General features: G+C 42.3%; 1 protein-coding gene across 7 annotated transcripts in view; it reads left to right on the forward strand.

The window, feature by feature from the left end:
• Positions 1-20753, forward strand: part of PTK2B (protein tyrosine kinase 2 beta) — a 129879-nt gene that overhangs the window by 69341 nt on the left and 39785 nt on the right. For all 7 annotated transcript variants that reach the window (XM_058164754.1, XM_058164752.1, XM_058164755.1 and 4 more), the window contains exons 8-18: positions 525-665; positions 3320-3394; positions 5756-5857; positions 7173-7290; positions 9247-9286; positions 10161-10207; positions 10802-10855; positions 16041-16138; positions 16882-16966; positions 18404-18504; positions 18675-18790. In XM_058164754.1, the coding sequence (XP_058020737.1) occupies positions 525-665; positions 3320-3394; positions 5756-5857; positions 7173-7290; positions 9247-9286; positions 10161-10207; positions 10802-10855; positions 16041-16138; positions 16882-16966; positions 18404-18504; positions 18675-18790 (977 nt within the window). The remainder of the gene's footprint in view (positions 1-524; positions 666-3319; positions 3395-5755; positions 5858-7172; positions 7291-9246; positions 9287-10160; positions 10208-10801; positions 10856-16040; positions 16139-16881; positions 16967-18403; positions 18505-18674; positions 18791-20753) is intronic.

Raw genomic sequence — 20753 nt, forward strand, 5'->3', positions numbered from 1 at the left:
TGTGGCAGATCCTGGAACATAAGTGTGCAATAATAGCATTTGCATGATGACAAGACTGCATACTGTACCATGTTGGCATCATTGTGGTTTGCTACAGATGTTGCTGGGTGAAAACCTGATCTGTATCAATGGCAGAAAAAAGCTTCAGAATCTGAAATGGCTGAATGAATTATGCCATCACTTTCATACTGAAGGTTTGGGCCAAGATATTTGTTACTGCTCCAAAAATTTCTCTACATATTGAAAAGCAGCCCAGCAAAGTACTGCTGTATTTTTCTTTAATTACAACAGGATTAAATAATAGAAATGGCCATTTGAAAATTGTAGTCATCTCACAGCTGTCTACTGCCTGAAGAATTCTGCTTATCTGAACAAAACGTCTTAGGTTTCCATTGGTAGTAATGTGAACATTTCAGAAAAAAAATATTTTATTCCATCTTAGGTTTCTGTCTGAAATTATTAAGCAGTTTTAAGGGTTTTTTTCCCCTTTTTCTTTTTAATTCCTCCCTGCTTCCCATTCACAGCCAAAGCAGTTCCGCAAGATGATCCAGCAGACTTTCCAGCAGTATGCGCTCTTGAGAGAAGAAGAATGCATCATGAAGTTCCTTGGCACCCTCTCCACCTTCGCCAACATTGATCAAGAAAGCTACCGCTGTGAGTTGATTGTAAGTATTGGGCGGGCAAAGGAAATATTTCCCAGAGTCTGTGTGGCCTAATTGTGGTTCCAGGTACAGTTTAAATGTAGGCGTATTAAGCAAGGCTGATCTTATAAACATGATCTCTTCAGGATGCTATCATAATAGATCCGTGATGGCGAACCTATGGCACACGTGCCAGAAGTGGCACCCAGAGCCATCTCTCTGGGCATGTGAGCAGTCACCCATTGTTCTTCTGGGTTCCAGCATGCCAGCCAGCTGGTCTTCAAGTGTGCAGGAGTGCCAGAAACTGGAAGAGCAGCCATCCATTGTGCATGCACGCGCCGGACAGGCGCTCTTTCAGTTTCCAGCGCACACATACCCATCAGCCACCTGGTCTTCCAGTTTCTGGCACTCATGCATGCTAAGACCAGCTGCTGGTATGCATACGTGTGCCGGAAACCAGAAGATCAACTTCCTGGTGCGCGCAAGTACACCGGCCAGCTGGTCTACATGCACATGCACACTGTGCAGCTGGTCTTTGTGTACATATGTGCTCCAGAAACTGGAAGACCAGGTGGCCGGTGCACATGAGCTTGCCAGAAACTGGAAGAGCAGCTGCCTGGCGCATGCATGCACACTGGGTGGCTGCTCTTCTGGTTTCCGGTACGCATGCACAAACACGTGTGTGGTAGTGCTGGATTGCCCCTGGTTCGGACCGGTTCTTGCAACCCGGTAGTAAAAATGGGGGTAGGCTCCGCCCTCTGACTCCAACATCATCAGGAAGCGCACGCGATCCCACTACGAACCGGTAGTAAAAGTAAATAGAACCCACCTCTGGCGTGTGGGCACTCCCGTTTCAGCGCTCGGTAATGAAAAGGTTCTCCAACACTGCAGTAGATGATGTGATTGGCGTCTTGTCTACCAATACTGGACAGAGAGATGTTCTGACAAGATGCATAGGGACCAACATTTGGAGTTTTAGAACTTCTGAAGCTGAAATCGAGTGGACTGGAACTTTTTTTTTTTAATTTGAATTTATATCCTGCCCTTCTCTGAAGACTCAGGGCAGCTTACATTGTGTAAGGCAATAGTCTCATCCATTTGTATATTATATACAAAGTCAACTTGTATTGCCCCCCCCAACAATCTGGGTCCTCATTTTACCTACCTTATAAAGGATGGAAGGCTGAGTCAACCTTGGGCCTGGTGGGACTCGAACCTGCAGTAATTGTAATTGCAGGCAGCTGTGTTAATAACAGACTGCATTAGCCTGTTGAGCCACAAGAGGCCCACTTCTTAGATAAAGGATAGGGTTTGCATATGGGGATCGAATAGGTCACGGTGTGTGATCCAAGATAACTTTTTTTTGCACAGTTCATTAGCATGACAGTCTCATGTTTAGAAAAAAGGCCAAATCCTCAAACCTTAGACTTTCTAACTAACAAAGATAAGCAAATATTTTAAAATACATGTTATATCAACGGTCACCAACTGGTGGTCCACGAGAAAAAATTGGTGGTCCGCAGAAAAATTATTTGCATTTTTTATATTGCACTAAATCAGGGGTCCTCAAACTACGGCCGCTGGGCAGGATACATGAAATGAACATTTGTGTTGCTGCAGAGTCTCCCCCTTCGGGGTCTTTTTGTGTGGGTCGGAGGGGGACAGAAATTCTGACTTGGGGTCTGCTTCGGCCTCCTGGTGCATAGCTTTGGGCAAAAGCTGAAGGGAAACGCTGCTGGTGGCAAAGAGCCAGAGAGCCTTGTTCCAGTGAGACTGCATCATGGACTGGAACTGGTTGACCATCCCAGCCTGCTGAGCCTCCAGGCACTGGTACCTGGCCTTGCACTCTCGCAGGTCTTCCCTCTGCTTGGAAAGTCTATGCTCATAGTCCTCAGTGAGGTGCTTCTGCTGAGCCTCCTTCTCGGCCAGATCCAATTTGAACTGAGCCAGCTGTTTTGCCAACTCTTTCTCCTGGTGGCTGGTGGCTCCAACAACTGCTTCCTGTTGGGGCCCTAAGGAGCCCAGGCAGGCAGGCGAGGAGTGGCTGGGAGGGGAGGGGTGAGTAGAGGCTGGTGAGGTGCCCCTCAACATGAGTGACATTGAGTTGGCCATGCCCACCCAGTCACATGACTATCTGGCCACACCCACCCAGCCAGTCATTAGGCAGATCATATTAGTGGTCCATGGGATTTTAAATTCTGAATTTAGTGGTCCCTAAAGTCCGAAAGGTTAGTGACCCCTGTGTTATATGATAGTCATTCTCCACTGATAATTGAGGCTTCTATCCAAATTTATACATATCTTACTTTTGGCTCCTCCCTGCTTACCTGATTTTACTGGGCCTATGTATGCTTACTGGATTTAATTCTGAAATATTTCCACATTGAAAAGCTTACATAGGTCATGTATCATATTCATGGTAGTTCCAGCTAATGTGGGGCTTATCATTTTGTTTCAAACGTTGTGGCATCTCTAACTTTCCACCACCTTCCACATATAGGATTAATTGTCATCTGCATCAACTCCTGCTCTAGAACTCTTCCACAATCTTCTATCACTCCTGCTCTAGAATTCTTCTGCTGCCCAAAATATCCAGAATGTCAGGGGCTGCAAAAATTAGGAGAGTCTTTGTTTTATCTGGAACATAAATTTCTTTCTTTCCTCACTTCCCTTTTCAGCAAGGATGGAATATCACTGTGGACCTGGTGATTGGCCCAAAAGGCATCCGGCAGATGACAAGTAAAGAAGCAAAAGTGAGTTGCTCAGAGATCTTGTAAAGAAGGGTTTTCATAATCTATCAAATACAATTTGATTTTGTTGCAATCTATTGTTCCCTTTTTTTTGTTGTTGTTGCTGGAATACAAGTTAAGCTATTTTGCAGAAAGCGAGAGAACAGGAGTGTTTCCATGGTAACTTCGGGGTTGTTTTTGGTGCCATACAATCATCTGCTCTGAAGACCACTGGTACAATTGAATAACACAATTTTTAATGCAGGATTCCTGTATCGTTCGATGAGTAGAAATCTAATAGGTGTAAGTCTAGTTGGACTATGTCTTTTCAAGCAGTGAAAATCAAGAGGTAAGACTTCAGGCAAAGGGTCTTGTAAAGAGCATGATCGTGAAACTTAGGGTATTATCTCAGCTAGATAATTCAAATTTATGTGCCTGGAGATGGAATGGATTCTCCACCTTAGTTCCTCCAAATTTAGTCGCTCATGCCTTGGTACCCTCACACCTAGACTATTGCAACACATTCTATATGGGGCTGCCCTTGAACACCATCCAGAAACTGATTCAGAATACAGCAGCAAGGGCAGTCTTCTGTGAACTACACTGGTTCTCAGTAAGCTTCCTAATATCATCACGCTTCTGGTTACCACTCTAACATCCTTCTTGGTAAAGGAAGTACAGCTACTGCAAATTTATCAGATTAACAGAGTTGGAAGGGACCTAATAGGTCATTTAGTCCAACGCCCTGCTCAAGCAGGAGAGACCCAACACCATTTCTGACAAATGGCAGTCCAATCTTTTCTTTTAAAGTCTCAAGTGATGAAGCTCCCACAACTCCCGAAGGCAACTTCTGTTCCATTGGTTGATTTTTTTCACTGTCAGAAAGTTCCTCCTCATTTCTAGGTTGAATCTCTTCTTGATCAGTTTCCATCCATTGTTCATTGTCTGGCCTTCAGGTGCTTTGGAAAAGAGCTTGACCCCCTCCTCTGCCGCCTTTGTGGCAGCCCCTCAAATACTGGAAGATGACTATCATGTCTCCCCGGTCCTTCTCTTCACTAGACTAGCCATGCCCAGTTCACGTAACCGTTCTTCATATGTTTTATTCTCCAGTCCCCTAATCATCCTGGTTGCTCTCCTCTGCGCTTTTTCTAGAGTCTCAACATCTTTTTTATAGTGTGGTGACCAAAACTGTTTCTTCTTTTTCCATAAATGCTGACAGAATTGGCATGCTCTGATTTGCTTTTGTCATCTAGTGATGTAGGCCTTCTCTGCCATGAGACTTCTTCCAAAAGGCATGCTAAGATTCAAATAGCCCTGATTGTCTTGACCTTCTGTGAGGTCTTGAAAACTTGACTCTTCCTTAAGTGATTGGACCTGGGCAATAGATAAGCTTATGCTGTGATTGTGAGGGTGGTATTGGCCTTGGTTGCATTGTGCTCATGGTTGCTTCTGTTTTGGTTATGGGTATTTTTTTCTTTGTTTGCTTTTTGTACCCTATGTAAACCATCCAGAATTTCAAATTGTCAACTGGCCCACCTATATAGAAATATACGTTGGTAGAACGTATATGGTATAAAAAATCCTGCACTGGGTAGAATGGTAGACTAGATGACCTCCAAAATCCTTTTCAACTGGATAATTCTTTTTATGGATGTATGGATAACTGAATAAAAAGCAACCAAACCTAGAAGCACTGTGGCCATTGATGCTGCTGTCAAAGAATATCCACTTCATTTTAGACAAGGCTATTTAAAGAGAACCCCTGGCTCAGCATTTACCAAGCACATAACTCCATTGTGCTTTGCTTTCAGCATAACCTAAGTAGAGATTATGCTAAAGTTTTATGAGTGTGTATTAACTCCAGGGTGACAGAGCTGATATTCTTTACATGAGAGCTGAAGTCTCACAAATTAGAACTGAACAGCTTCCTAGACTGAAGCACATCCTTTAGTACAGGGGTGTCAAACTCGCATTGTCATATTGTCATCATGTAACATATCTTAACTTTTGTCCCTTTGCTAAAACGGGGGTGGGGTGGGCGTGGCGTGGCCAGTGCATGATGCATCCGGCCGTTGGGCTGCGAGTTTGGCACCCCTGCTTTAGTGAAATACAAGCTAAGGGTTGGCCAAGGCTGTTTTGCCCTGGAGCCTAAATTACAACAATATTCACACTAACCTGAAAATATAATGAAATTTGTGTCACTGGAAATCTTTTTTTGTGAAATATTGTAAAAAATAAAGAGACATGAATCAGAATGCTGCTATTCTGTATGTATGGGTCTGGCATAGCATCCCACCCCACACTACAGAATGTGGCAAGCGGAAAGATTTCTGGATTGTAATGCAAGTGAATTTTTCATAAAACATTAATGTTGCTCCTTTGCAGCCCACTTGCTTGGCTGAATTCAAACAGATCAAATCCATCAAATGTACTACTGTGGAGGAAGGCAGAGCATTGCTACAGCTTGGTCTTACTGGGAACCCCCAGGTAAGGAGGAAGTGCAAGGTGGTTTGGATCATTTCCAGATGTGGGATTCACTTACCTTCCCTACTGGTTCGCAAATGTGAGCACATGCACCTTCCACGCATGCGCACGGCCTCCAAAATGTGGCAAAATAGGATGGCATTACCTCTGGACAGGTGGGTGGGGCCTACCATAGTCATCACTACTGGTTCACCCGAACCAGACAGAACTGGCTGAATCCCACCACCGATCACATCTCAGTTGTCTCCTTGTTCCAGTCTTCCAACACTCTTTTTGAGAGAGAAAAAGTAAGAACAGGATCAGAGCCAAGAGCTTCTATAGTAAGCAGTCAAATGCAATCACAAAGCACACTAGCATAGACCAGAATTCAGTATCCCTCCTCCACTTTTGCTCCTTAGCAGTTAAGAATCAAGGCATGCCAGGTCTTTATCAAGACTAATGGCCGTTTTAACCCTGCCTGGATTGATGGCCATCAACACATTTGATGGTAGCAAATTCCATACATAACTATGTACTACACAAAGGGGGCCTTCTCCCTTTCGTCAGTCTCCAATCTCTCTGTATTTATTTTTGAGTGGGTGATGCTAACATGCTAACATTGCGAGAGGAGAAAAACTTGTTTCTATCTATAGATTTCATAGTATGAGAATTGGTGTGCCTTCAAGTCATCCTTAACTCATGGCAGCTACACAGATAAATCTAGGCTAGGAGACTTCTTGGGAAATTTCTTTTGGAAGTAGTTTGCTGTTGTCTGCTTCCTGGAGCTGAGAGAAAGTGATTTGCCCAAGGTCATCCCGCCGACTTCTTGGGTAAAATGAGATTATAACTCAGCGTCTTACAGTTTCTAGCCAACACCTTTAATCACTATGCTAAACTGTGTGTCATGCCTACCTATACACACAGGCAAACTAACTCTGGACTGTTGCCAAGGCAATTGTATAGACATGTCCATGAAGTCACCAAGAATCAGGTTCAACTTGAGGGAGACTTCAGATACATAGGTTGCACTCAATTAAGTTTGCAAATTATCAAACTTTTGCTAGAAGCAATTTTGCCAGCAATAAAAGAAGTCTGAGAAAACATATACATTTAAAAATAAAGGTTATACTTTTGATATTTTCTTGGGCCTTTCCGGTGCTGACAGTTTGCTTTGGTTCATCTCTTTCTCAGCTTTGCCACTAACATGTATTTTGGTTCCAACCAAGGGCTTTAAACCAATGTAGTTACCATTTTGATGGGCAAACATGTGAACACTAACAATGAAATCTCTATTATATGGTTGGCATAGGAACCTTATATGGCTTCTTTTACTTGGCAGTCCTTGACTATTAAGACATCCTCCCTGGCTGAGGCAGAGAACATGGCTGACTTAATAGATGGCTACTGCAGGCTGCAGGGATGCTTGGATACCTCCCTCATCATCCGACCCAACAGAGGTGAGAAAGCAATCAAGTGATCCTTTGCATATGGTAAGGGTGGGTCTTACCTGATTTGAAGAAGCACAGTGGGAATGTAATAGTGCAGACTGAATTGGTCTATCTCACATACTTTCTTGTAGGAGAATGTAGATGATGTACTTTGTTTCTTAAAACAATATTAAGCTATTTGTGGGAGGTTCTTACTGACCTATTATTTGAACTTATCCAGTTCTTTTCTAGTGAAATTCTGATTTCCTGGGAAATGTCTATATGTTTAATCTGTTCACAGGATCAGGTCCTTCATATATTGATGAGGTGTATAAGATATTTCCTTGAAATGGATAAGGTTTTTAATGGGGTTTTATTTTGTGTGTTTTTAATGTTGTAAATTACCCAGAGTCACCTATGTGTGAGTTGGGTGTCCATATACCTTTGTTAGATAGGTAGATGATAGATAGATAGATAGATAGATAGATAGATAGATAGATAGATAGATAGATAGAGGTAAAGGTTCCCCTCGCACATACGTGCTAGTCGTTCCTGACTTTAGGGGGTGGTGCTCATCTCCGTTTCAAAGCCGAAGAATCAGCGCTGTCCGAAAACGTCTCCGTGGTCATGTGGCCGGCATGACTCAACGCCAAAGGCGCATGGAACGCTGTTACCTTCCCACCAAAGGTGGTCCCTATTTTTTCTACTTGCATTTTTTACGTGCTTTCGAATTGCTAGGTTGGCAGAAGCTGGGACAAGTAACGGGAGTTCCCCCGTTACACAGCAGCACTAGGGATTCAAACCGCTGAACTGCCGACCTTTTGATCGACAAGCTCAGTATCTTAGCCCCTGAGTCACCGCATCCCTCTTGAGATAGATAGATAGATAGATAGATAGATAGATAGATAGATAGATAGATAGATAGATAGACAGACAGACAGACAGACAGACAGACAGACAGACAGACAGACAGACAGACAGACAGACAGACAACATGATATTGGATGTGTTGACTGGAAAGTAAGGCAATGTTAGATCCAACATTGCTTTATAGCCTTATAGCATTGATTATAGCTTTAATCAACTACATATAAACAAGAATTACAAAATATGTTCATCTCATGTTATTTAATGGTATTTTCCATTAAATCTTAAACTTTAAAATCAAAAGCTTGTCTTAGAAATCAAGGCAACATATGAAACTATTTTGGGTAGTAAATTCTTGATTTGAGAAGAGGATTCTAAAAGTCATATTAATATCCATAATTCATATTGATGCACGACACTGCTTTATTTATTTATAGATAAATTATTTGCTTTCTTAGCCTTAGAGTGTTTGTGACTCTGGAGACAAGTGTTAACTGGATCGCCACACACACACACACTTTAAAAATTATTAGATTGCTATATATGTTTTTATTGTACGATTTATTAATCTATTGAGTGCTGTAGTTATAACAATTCATAAATGAAAGCAAACAACACCAAGTTAAAACCTTACCTGTTTTTCTTACAACATGGAGAGGTTTTCATGGTGAACTCTTCACCTTGTCTTTCTATAGATTTCATATATTTTATTTATTGAAATTATTTCAGAATTGAAGCTTCCCCACACTTGAAGGCAATTGCCTGATTTACCCACTCCTACAGCCACCATTATCAAAGTTTCCAGTTAAGAAAAGGGATTTTTTAAATAATGTTCTGACCCATGTTTGTAATTCATTAGTGCTTATGGATGCTACAGGAAACTTTGCATTCCAGTTCCAAAATTCATTTTAGAATTTCTCCAGTGTTCATTTGGTGAAACGGAGTTAGCAAAACTTAAGAGAGTAATAGAACAGAGCAAGGGAAGTCCACCCACACCTAGTTATTTGGAGACAGGAGAAAAAAACCAGAAGAGGGAATAGATCTCATTCACAGCAAAAATGGACAGTAAGAATTGAGCTGTGAGTTTCCTGACATGCTTTATCTCTTTTTCCCTTGCAGAGAATGAGAAGAGGATCAGTCTGCCCCAGGTCCCAATACAGTAAGTAAGATGGTCCACCTACCCCAGGAAGTTGTTTCTGGTAATACTGAGCACCAGAGGACAGTAGGAGAACAAACCAATTCTGCGCTAGTGATAAAATTACCTCAGTGCTCCCTGAGCTCTACTTTATTCAGAGAAGAAGCAGAACTATTGCTATTTGGAAATATTATAGGTGGTAGAACAGCGTGTGTTCCATATGAAAATGTTGACCAAGTTGATAGAGATAACGCCTGTCAATAATTACGAATGCTGATAACAAAATAGAATTGTACTATAGAAATTGCTGTGATATCAACAGTAGGTTCACTGTTCTACTCATAAGCTTTCTAATGGGATTTGACAGCTGTCGTAGGAGAGAGGATGCTGAATTATTATAGATTGTCAATGATCTGATCTGTCAGAACTTTTCATGCACTTTATTTTTCCTAGCCACCATTTTTCCTTCTTCTCCTCCTTCTTCTTTTTAACTCCTGGCAACTTCCTGGATTAGTCCCTGCAATTTTTTCAGCCAGGTGTTCAGAAGTGGATTGCCCTTGCCTCCTTTTTATGGCTAAGAAAGAATGACTAATCCAAGGTCACCCATCTCATGCCTAAGACAGGACTAGAGTTCATGGTTTTAGCTTAGTGCCTTAACTATTATAGCAAACTGGCTCTCCAGCCCTCGCTTAGGTGCCCAAATATTATCCTAAATGGAGAGCCCATAAATAAGTGAAGCCTTTCATCATTACTGGAAGAAGTGACTTCATATTGATTGATTATATTTGTAGATTATATTTGTAGAATCCTTAATGCTCACTTTACTTTGTACAAATCAAATCTCAGTAAAAGGAAATTAGCAAACCCGGTTCTGTTCCTGATTATCTTTCTGCCACAGGCATATAGAAGAAAAGAGATCCACACTGAGAGAAAGCTTCAGTGGAGGTAAGTTGAATTTTACCTCACCACTATCAGATCAATGAGGATTGACATCAGATATATGAACTGTGTACTTGGGAGTTTTGATCTGTTTTAATCTCTGGCATTGCCATTTTTAACAGAAGTCATGGAATGATGGAGTTTACACTGAGAGTAGGCTGAGGTATAATTATTTTTTTTGTCCTATCATTTCTAATCAAATAGATTTCTGAAACATACGAAATGATGCCATGCTTCTCTGTTGAAAGTCAAAAATGAAATAGAAAATTGAATGTTCTATCTAGAAATAATGTCTGACATAATTATTCAACTGTCCAGAAAGGATGGTGAAAATTTGAGAAATGCCAGCTTCTTTTTCCAGCCAGGGTTAGTTCATCCAAGTCACCAGCTTTTAATGCTGGTCATAAAAGGTCATTTGGAAATTCCTTCTTTCCCTCCCTTGTGTTTATTTTTATTTTTTCTGTGAAAGATAAGCTAAGTTAGAGAACACAATAAAATCTTCTGGAAGCATCCTGTGTTATATTTTTATGAACAAGATGATGGAAAAGGTTTGTGGAAAAGGTTATTTATACTGAAGTAACAGATAATGTTTTGTTCCAGATTCTGACATTTATGCTGAGATTCCAGATGAAGCATCCAGACCCAAATCTGGAGGTTGGTTCAGATCTTGGTCCCCTTTTCTAAAATCATATAGGGTTAGGGCTTCTTCAACTGTACTTTTAGACTGGATTGATATAGAAGGGATTAGGTGGCTGAATTATTATGCAGAAATGGTACCCAGAATAATGTAATGTACCAATGTAAAAAAGAGGGTTTTTTAAAAATAAAATAAGCGCTTCAAAGAAATAACATCATTACATGTTTTAGAATTGTTATGTGAGCATTGAAACACACTAACCCCTTTATCCCATGCCCAGTTTCTAAAATATGCTTAATGGAGTCACGGGTAGGGCTATCATGTTATGTGAACAAAAACCAAATAACAGTAAGACTGAAGAGGGCCATTTTAATTCAATTTAATTAAACATTTCAGAAATTACCCTCCCTAAATTAGCCATGTTGTGTAATGCCAGAAGAGAATCACACTTTGCCTCTGGCTACCATTAATGGAAACAAAAGCTTAGAGCAACCTTACAAAAATAAAGTATAACCAATACACATCGGTGTCAAAAGTCCTAACTACTTGTATAGACTAATTGAACCAGAGTTAGCAGTGATTGATGAGGTGAGAAATCTTGGACTAATGAATGTGTGAACACTGTGCATCTGTTGTTAAAAAAAAAAAAAGGCCCCCTTTACAGACCTCTTAGGAATTTTATTTATTTTTATTTTATTTTTCGTATTTTTATACTGCCCTATCTCCCTAAGGACTCAGGGTGGTTCACAGCCAGATAAAAATATACATATAAATACAACATAAAACATCCATTAAAAAACTTATTACAAATGGCCGAATAATTAAAAATGACAATATAAATAATAAAATCCCCATTAAAACCAATTCGAATTTAAAATCTAGTCCAGTCCTGCGCAAATAAACTGCGCAAATAAACGGCGAAAGGTTCGAAGGTCAGGAAGTTGGTGGAGTCCTGAGGGAAGCTCGTTCCAGAGGGTGGGGGCCCCCACAGAGAAGGCCCTTCCCCTGGGCATCACCAGCCGGCACTGCCTGGCCGATGGCACCCTGAGGAGTCCCTCCCTGTGAGAGCGCACGGGTTGGTGAGAGGTATTCGGTAGCAGCAGGCAGTCCCGTAAGTAACCCGGCCCTATGCCATGGAGCGCTTTGAAGATAGTTACCAAAACCTTGAAGCGCACCCGGAAGGCCACAGGTAGCCAGTGCAGTCTGCGCAGGAGAGGTGTCACATGGGAGCCACGAGGGGCTCCCTCTATCACCTGCGCAGCTGCATTCTGAACTAACTGGAGCCTCCGGGTGCTCCTCAAGGAGAGCCCCATGTAGAGAGCATTGCAGTAATCCAGACGAGACGTCACGAGAGCATGAGTGACCGTGCATAGGGCATCCCGGTCTAGAAAGGGGCGCAACTGGCGAACCAGGCGAACCTGATAAAAAGCTCTCCTGGAGATGGCCGCCAAATGATCTTCAAAGGACAGCCGTTCATCCAGGAGGACGCCCAAGTTGCGCACCCTCTCCATCGGGGCCGATGACTCGCCCCCAACAGTCAGCCGCGGCTGCAGCTGACTGTACCGGGATGCCGGCATCCACAGCCACTCAGTCTTGGAGGGATTGAGCTTGAGCCTGTTTCTCCCCATCCAGACCCGTACGGCTTCCAGATACCGGGACAGCACTTTGATAGCTTCGTTGGGGTGGCCCGGTGTGGAAAAGTACAGCTGGGTGTCATCAGCGTACAGCTGGTACCTCACACCGAAGCCACTGATGATCTCACCCAGCGGCTTCATATAGATGTTGAACAGAAGGGGCGAGAGAATCGACCCCTGCAGCACCCCACAAGTGAGGCGCGCCGGGCCGACCTCTGCCCCCTGTCAACACTGCTCATGCATCGATCGGAGAGATAGGAGGAGAACCACCGATAAACGGTGCCTCCCACCCCCAATCCCTCCAACCGGTGCAGCAGGATACCATGGTCGATGGTATCAAAAGCCGCTGAGAGGTCTAATAGGACCAAGGCAGAGGAATAACCCCTATCACTGGCCCTCCAGAGATCATCCACCAACGTGACCAAAGCCGTCTCAGTGCTGTATCCGGGCCGGAAGCTGGACTGGAACGGGTCTAGATAGACAGTTTCATCCAGGTACTGGGGTAATTGACATGCCACCACACTCTCTACAACCTTCGCCGCGAAACGAAGGTTGGAGACTGGACGATAATTACCTAAAACAGCCAGATCCAGGGAAGGCTTCTTGAGGAGGGGCCTCACCACCGCCTCTTTCAAGGCGGCCGGAAAGACCCCCTCCAACAAGGAAGCATTCGTAATCTCCTGGAGCCAGCCTCGTGTCAGCTCCTGAGTGGCCAGTACCAACCAGGAGGGGCACGGGTCCAGTAAACACGTGGTGGCGTTCAACCTACACAGCAACCTGTCCATGTCCTCGGGAGCCACAATGTCAAACTCATCCCAAACAATCTCAACAAGACCGCCCTCCGACGTCTCACCTGGATCCACCCAATTTTGGTCCAGACCGTCCCGAAGCTGAACGATTTTATCGTATAGATAACCACTAAACTCCTCAGCACGTCCCTGCAATGGGTCATCCCGCTCCCCCTGTTGAAGGAGGGAACGAGTCACCCGAAACAGGGCGGCCGGGCAGTTATCTGCTGACGCAATGAGGGAGGAGACGTAACAACGTCTCGCTTCCCTCAATGCCACTAGGTAGGTCCTATTATAGGACCTAACTAGTGTCCGATCAGCCTCCGAACGACTGGACCTCCAAGAACTCTCTAGGCGTCTTCTCCGGCGTTTCATCCCCCTCAGCTCCTCGAAGAACCAAGGAGCCGGTTGGGACCTGCGCCGGGTCAGAGGCTGCAAAGGCACGACACGGTCTAAAGCCCCGGCCGCGGCCCGTACCCAGGCCGCGACTAGTTCCTCAGCCGTGCCGTGAGCCAGACCCTCAGGAAACGGCCCAAGCTCCGTCCGGAACCTCTCCGGGTCCATCAGGCGCCTGGGACAGAACCAACATATTGGTTCCGTCTCCCTGCGGTGTTGAGTGGCGGTCAGAAAGTCCAGGCGAAGGAGAGAGTGATCTGACCATGACAAAGGTTCAGTGACTACATCCCTCAAGTCCAGATCCTTCAACCACTGACCAGAGATAAAAATCAAGTCCAGTGTACCACCCCCAATGGGGTGAGGTCCATAGTAGACAGTTTAAGGTTAAAGTTTTGGGGGTTTGGGGATGTAACAATGGAGTCAGGTAGTGCATTCTAGGCATTGATCACTCTGTTGCTAACGTCGTATTTTCTGCAGTCAAGTTTGGAGCGGTTTACCTCAAGTTTGTATCTATTGTTTGCCCATGTATTATTGTGGTTGAAGCTGAAATAGTCATTGACAGGTAGGACGTTGTAGCAGACAATTTTGTGTACTAAGCTTAGGTCAGACTGTAGGCGGCCGTAGTTCTAGATTGTTCAAGCCAAAATTTCGAGCCTGGTGGCATAAGAGATTTTATTGTGAGCAGAGGAGTGGAGGACTCTTCTTGTGAAATACCTCTGGACTCGCTCAATTGTATTAATGTCTGATACACAGTGTGGATTCCAGGCAGACAAGCTATATTCAAGAATTGGTCTGGCAAAGGTTTGTATGTCGTAGTTTGCAATACAATGTTACCAGAGAAAAAGCTTTGCAAAATTAGCTTAACAACTCAAAAAATGTCTTTTTGGCAATACTGTTACAGTGAGCTGTTACTATTAAGAGCTTATTATTAATTATTATTATTATTAATTATTATTATTATTATTAAGCTATTATTATTATCATTATTATTATTAATCTCTGGGGGAAGGGGGGACGGGTTCCTTGTCCAGGTAACTGCACCTCATTGAATGGGGATAACTCATTCATCTTCTCTTAAATCACTCTCTATGCAGTTTTCTGCAGATGGCAGCCATTCGAATTAAAATGAATCATGCAGGTGCAGCCATTTTCTGTATTCACATAATGTGCTTAAACAGCTTCTGCTTTTTCACAATATATTTAATATCAGGCTCCAAAAACCACAAAAGGCACATTGTGATTCTCCCCTGCAGATTTCTTTATCGATCCTCACTTACAGACATAACCTTGCCAGAGTAAAGCAGACTATCACCCCCATAAAGCACATACTATTAGAAAGAAGCTATCTTTAACCTCTTTCTCTCCCACAAACTATCTGAACTGAGTTCATTCTTGCTTTCCTGGAATGTATTCCCTTCCTCCTGGGAAACCAGACTACCTTCCATCACATCAACCTTGATTAATTTTAATTAGCCATAGGATTTTCATAGCTTAGCACACTGTGCACAGCCAGCTTGTTTCATTAGTTTAAGTTTCAATGTATTGTGCAAACTAGGAAAATCAGTTATTATTATTTATTTATTATTTATTTAAACTTTTATACCGCCCTTCTCCCGAAGGACTCAGGGCGGTGTACAGCCATAAATAAAAACAATAGAATATACAAAGTTAAAATATCAATTTAAAATACATATTCGATAATGGCCGAATTAAAACCGTCAATTGACCCACCTAAAAATACCCCATATAAAATTACAAAATTAAAATTTAAAAAATTTAAAAATTATGAATTAATCAAGTTAATTCATAAACCAAATTAAGGCTATTGGATGAATGCAGCTACTAAGACTGAGACAGGGAAGGGAAGAAATAGTAGAAAATTGCAGCAAAAACCGCGTATAGATTAAATTTTGAAGCAAAGTGTAGTATTCCAATGATGATGGAGGGCCTAATTTGAGGATTAGAAAGTTGGCAAAAGATTCATAGTGGTAAATTTGAGTCCAATCCTGGATGAAGCGGGGATGGAAGCCTTTTCAAGTGATGAATTCTATATCTTTGTGGTAAATATTGTATCTGAATATGAGCTAGGGGAGGGGAAGCAACACTACTAAAAACAACCATGAAAAATTGTAGCCAGTGCTACCATTCACAAATTGCTGCCGAGCTCCCGAACTTGTTGAAGACCACTCTTTATGGACAGATGAGACTTGAATGTGTTTTCATTACTGCAATCTCTGCAGAATGACAATCTCCTCCAGCCTGTAGTTATACTTAAATCAAAACTTGGCCAGTTTTGTTTAGATATGGTATTGAAGAGTTACATGTTGTTGTTGTTATTCACAACTGACTAGTTGATATGTCTCTCCATTCTATTCCTTGCACAGCCCAACAGTTTGTGATTTCTCGAGAAGATGTTTCCCTGGGCAGGATCCTGGGAGAAGGTTTCTTTGGAGAAGTCTATGAAGGTGTCTTCCTCAATGAGGTGAGTCTGGGGCAGGAGGATTTGATCCTAGTCTTCCCTAACCAGATAAGCATCAAATGTGCTGGGCTGCAATTTCATTATGCGCCAGAGTTCAGCTGGCTTCATGGAAATTCTAGTCCAACTGTTGTGATAGAGCAGTTTACTAGACTGCCTTTGGTCTGTTGACTAGAATGGAGAGGTGTAGTATGAATCATAAATGGCACAAGAAGTATGAGAGATCACCTGCCAAAGAACAATGTGCACCCAACTTCTTAATGAAAAGAAAATCAAGGGAAATGTGTCATCAATGTTTGCTGATATAGACATTTAGACAGACAGACAGACATTTATATGCCTATTTTGTTATTTGAACATTAGAAAGACCTTAAGACTGAGAGAAAGCTATCCCTGGTGCCAAACTACATGTGAAACATGCACATGATTTAGTTGTGGTGTAGGACCATTAAAATTATTACAAATTTGAAGGTAGATGGGGATATTCTGCCTGTTGGTTTCCTTTGGACATTGGTTTCTGGATCTTTGGCCTGACCCCACAGCTATTGCTACAGTTTTAAAAAGCCAATAGAGGCACTTGTTCCTATGTAAAAGATTGACATACATGAACTCCAGCTTTTTGTGTTTTGTCCAAAAGAGACCAGTTGCCTCCTCCCCCTCCTCCTTCCCCTCCTCCTCCTCCTCCTCCTCCTCCTCCTCCTTCCCCTTTTCCCTTCCCTTTTAATATTGGGATCACCCTCTTCTTTCAGAGTGGAGAGCGAGTTAGTGTTGCTGTGAAAACCTGCAAGAAAGATTGCACTGCTGAGAACAAGGAGAAGTTCATGAGTGAAGCAAGTAGGTAGACTCCCTCTTTCTGTGAACACGTGAACTAAAATGCCATTTCCTCCCACATCTGGTGCAGAGCCACAACAGCAATGACTGAACAGTGCAATGGCAGCAGTTGTGGGAAGCTTCTCTGGATGTGATTTCTTCAAATTTTCTCAGGGTTGAGCTTTTAGAGTTGCCGTATTTAAAATTTTTGCTCTCTTCCCCATGTTGTCTCCAAATTAAATGTCTGAGTGAGGAATGGGTTTATCTTACGGTCAGTGTACTTGCCTATCAAAGCAACAAATAGTATGCACCAAACCTGCAATTCTACAGCTTGCAAAAAAAGCAAAGGAGCCAGCCCAACAGTTACAAGAGAAACCAAAGCAGTTATAAGAAAAGATTCCCGAATCCAGAGGAGGGAGAAGATACAAAAAAAGAGTTATTCCTTAATTATGCTAGGTATACGTTGAGCTGGACAACTGCTTTGACAGGCTTTCAAGATTCTGTTACAGTACACTACTGGTGTTTCTGGACCTTTCCAGAAATTTCTGGACCTTTCCAGAAATTTAGCAGTTCTTGTTTTCTGAACTTTCTGGACCTTTCCAGAAATTTAATAGTTCTTGTTTTCTGAACTTGCCAAGCTTTGCTGGGCTTGTTTCCTTTTGTAATTGTCATGTGAAATCTTCTGAAGTCTGCTACCAGTTCTGTGAGTTTGTTACCGAGTGCATGCTAAGCATGTGCATGCGCACCTGAGGCACAGCCGCACAGCGCTAAAAAAGGAACATTTTGAAGCCTTCCGAGTCTGCAAAGGTGAGTAGAACAGGGAGGGGGGAGAATCCGCTGTGCCCCGCGATTTAGATTTGCTAGAAAGCAGGAACTCCGACAATTCTAGGTAATATAAATCGCATGTCATAGCTGATTGTCGCCCAGCTGATCATCAGCAATACCGGTTCGCCTGAACTGGTAGCATTTTTTACTACCGGTTCGGGAGAACCAGTCCAAACCGGTAGCATTTCACCCTTGGTCATGTTCCAGCCTCTGCTTTGTTAAGGTCAGTTCCATTGCATCAAGTGAAGCACTGTAGAAAAGTTATATTTTCAAGTAAATGCTTAACTGGACAAGTGCCCTTGACTTTTAAATCAGTGAAAATAGGTTTTTCAAACTAAATAAAAGAATAATATTACCGGGCATCATAAAAATGCTATTAATTTAATTGATCGATTAGAGCAACTTCAACAAATAGCAGGAAAGGAAAGAAGCTGGGCAATGACCGTTAATGTGAAGCAAAGGATCTTAAAATAATTTTAAATTGGATAGAAGGGAGGAGAGCATTAATCAGGCTGTGGAGGCAAACTGATGCTAGTACATCTCTAAGAATAAGATATGTTTTCGGACAATCTCTGAAATCAGGGCTGAAAATGAAAATGGGCCATGTGTCAAGATTAACCCCAATGTAACCTACAGTGCTCATGAAAAAGATGGACCATCCCCACATTGTGAAACTGATTGGCATCACGGAGGAGGAGCCAACATGGATTGTTATGGAACTCTATCCTTATGGAGAGGTGAGTTGATGGTACCCAAAGCAATGGGAGTTAGGAAGTTGAATCAAAAAAAAAACCAACTAAGGAAGCAAAGAAGCAAGAAAATGGAAGGAACCTCTTGAGTCTGAGCTTCCTTGGAAAGACAGTTTTAGAAATAGATTTCTATCCAATTTTTCATCTTCCCTTTGCAGCTGGGACACTACCTCGAGCAGAACAAGGCCCACCTGAAGGTGCAGACCCTTATCCTGTATACCTTGCAGATTTGTAAAGCTATGGCTTACCTGGAGGCTATCAACTGTGTGCACAGGTACAAGGGCTTTTTATTTTAATGTAGAATAATAGATGGCATATAAAGATATGTACATACTCAGACAGAGTTTTCTCTGCGCATATTCTTGCACCAACTCACTACTCACTCCAACCTTGGCAACTTTACGACTTGTGGACTTCAACTCCCAGAATTCCTCAGTGCATGCAACTTTACAACTTGTGGACTTCAACTCCCAGGAATTCTGGGAGTTGAAATCCACAAGTCCTAAAGTTGCCAAGGTTGGAGACCCCTGCACTACATCCAGGGCTAAATGGAATCCAGCCTCCTATGTGATGTAGCTTCTAAGTCAGAACGGGCAACTTTTTGCCACTGTCTTTCTGTGGTGCCCAAGTCTTTCTGTGGTGCCTAAGGATTGGTGAGGAAGGAACTGCAATTCTGGAATTTTGGGGGGAGAAGGAAATTCAGTGACAGAAGTAGTGGAATAAGCCATGCTCTCTTAAGGTACCCATTTCACCTTTTGAATCCCCTCTCCCAAATTGGGAAAAATAGTGCAGTTACTTGGTTTCATCAGCTGTTCCAAAGAATTCAGGGAATAACTTAAGTTCCTAGAAGGATTAAGAAACCTGGTTTGCCAACTCTATTTTACTCCAGACTCTTAAAACATAAAAAAGGACTCAAAAACTCCAGTTTATCCATTCTGTGAGGACTATGAGCACTGCAAATAAGGTGCTGAAGTCTCATGTGGCTCACAAGCCATAGGTTTCCCATCATTACTCTTTGCAATCACTAAGAAGAGGTTCTCAACCCTTGTACAATGTACGAGGACACAGCAGTTGCCTTTGTGTTGAAAATGTTTGAGGAACATATGGAATGTCTGAGAATTAGTCTTTGGAGGAAGGGATGCTCCTTAATTGTTCTCCATTGGAATTGAAAACCAATGCTATGTGCCAGATGGAGCAGAAGCATATTGCAAATAGAGCTAGAATATCACACATTGCAGTATATTCTGACCTTTTACAAAAGAGCTTCAAGTTAACCTCATGTGGTATCAACAGAAAGTGCTGAAAATGGAGGTTCTCAGGAAGTTCAGTCATTTTTAAAAGCCTAATAAATTAACATTATAGCCAAATCACTGCTGAAAGACATCCAATTCAATCTTTTCACAATGTTTGTTTTGTAAGATGCAGGGGTAAATTAGAGATAATAATTGAAGAATGCCCAAGCAAATGCAAAAAGTGAATTTCAAAATTCATAAGGAGCAGTGAATTATGAATTATGATTCTTAAATTCATAAGAACGAGTGAATTGAAGTAAGTAGGAGACTTGCTTAGTCTTCTCCATTGAGAGAAGCGATAGGATCAGGTTCAATAGTTGGTAGGATACTTTTGGGACATGTTTTAGCTCGGTATGATCCCTATAGTAGTTACATCCAAGCATCATTCTTCATACACACACAAACCCACCCCATTTTCAGCAGTTGTGATAGCAGTTAGTAGTGAAACCAGTGGCTCAATGGCCTCTGGTGGCCTCAACGGACTGAGTCTATCTGTTATTAACACAGCTGCTTGCAATTACTGCAAGTTCAAGTCCCACCAGGCCCAAGGTTGACTCAGCCTTCCATCCTTTATAAGGTAGGTAAAATGAGGACCTAGATTGTTGGGGGCAATTAAATTGACTTTGTATATAATATATAAATGGATGAAGACTATTGCTTAACACATTGTAAGCCGCCCTGAGTCTTCGGAGAAGGGCGGGATATAAATTCAAATTTAAAAAAAAAAAGAATCATTTGTTGTTAATTCTTCCTGCTTTTTCACTGGTCTGATTATAACCATTGAGCACCGACATACTGAAATACCAACCCTATCACTTTTATGGCTCTATGTTACACTGCAGTGCAAAAAATGAAAATATGGCCAGATCAATGATCATTGACTTAGAATCTCTTGAGCTCATGTTTTTGTTCATATTTCCTGTTATACATCAGTGGTGGGTTTCA

The sequence above is a fragment of the Ahaetulla prasina genome, chromosome 1 (genome assembly GCF_028640845.1).
Source record: "Ahaetulla prasina isolate Xishuangbanna chromosome 1, ASM2864084v1, whole genome shotgun sequence".
Taxonomy (NCBI): Eukaryota; Metazoa; Chordata; class Lepidosauria; order Squamata; family Colubridae; genus Ahaetulla; species Ahaetulla prasina.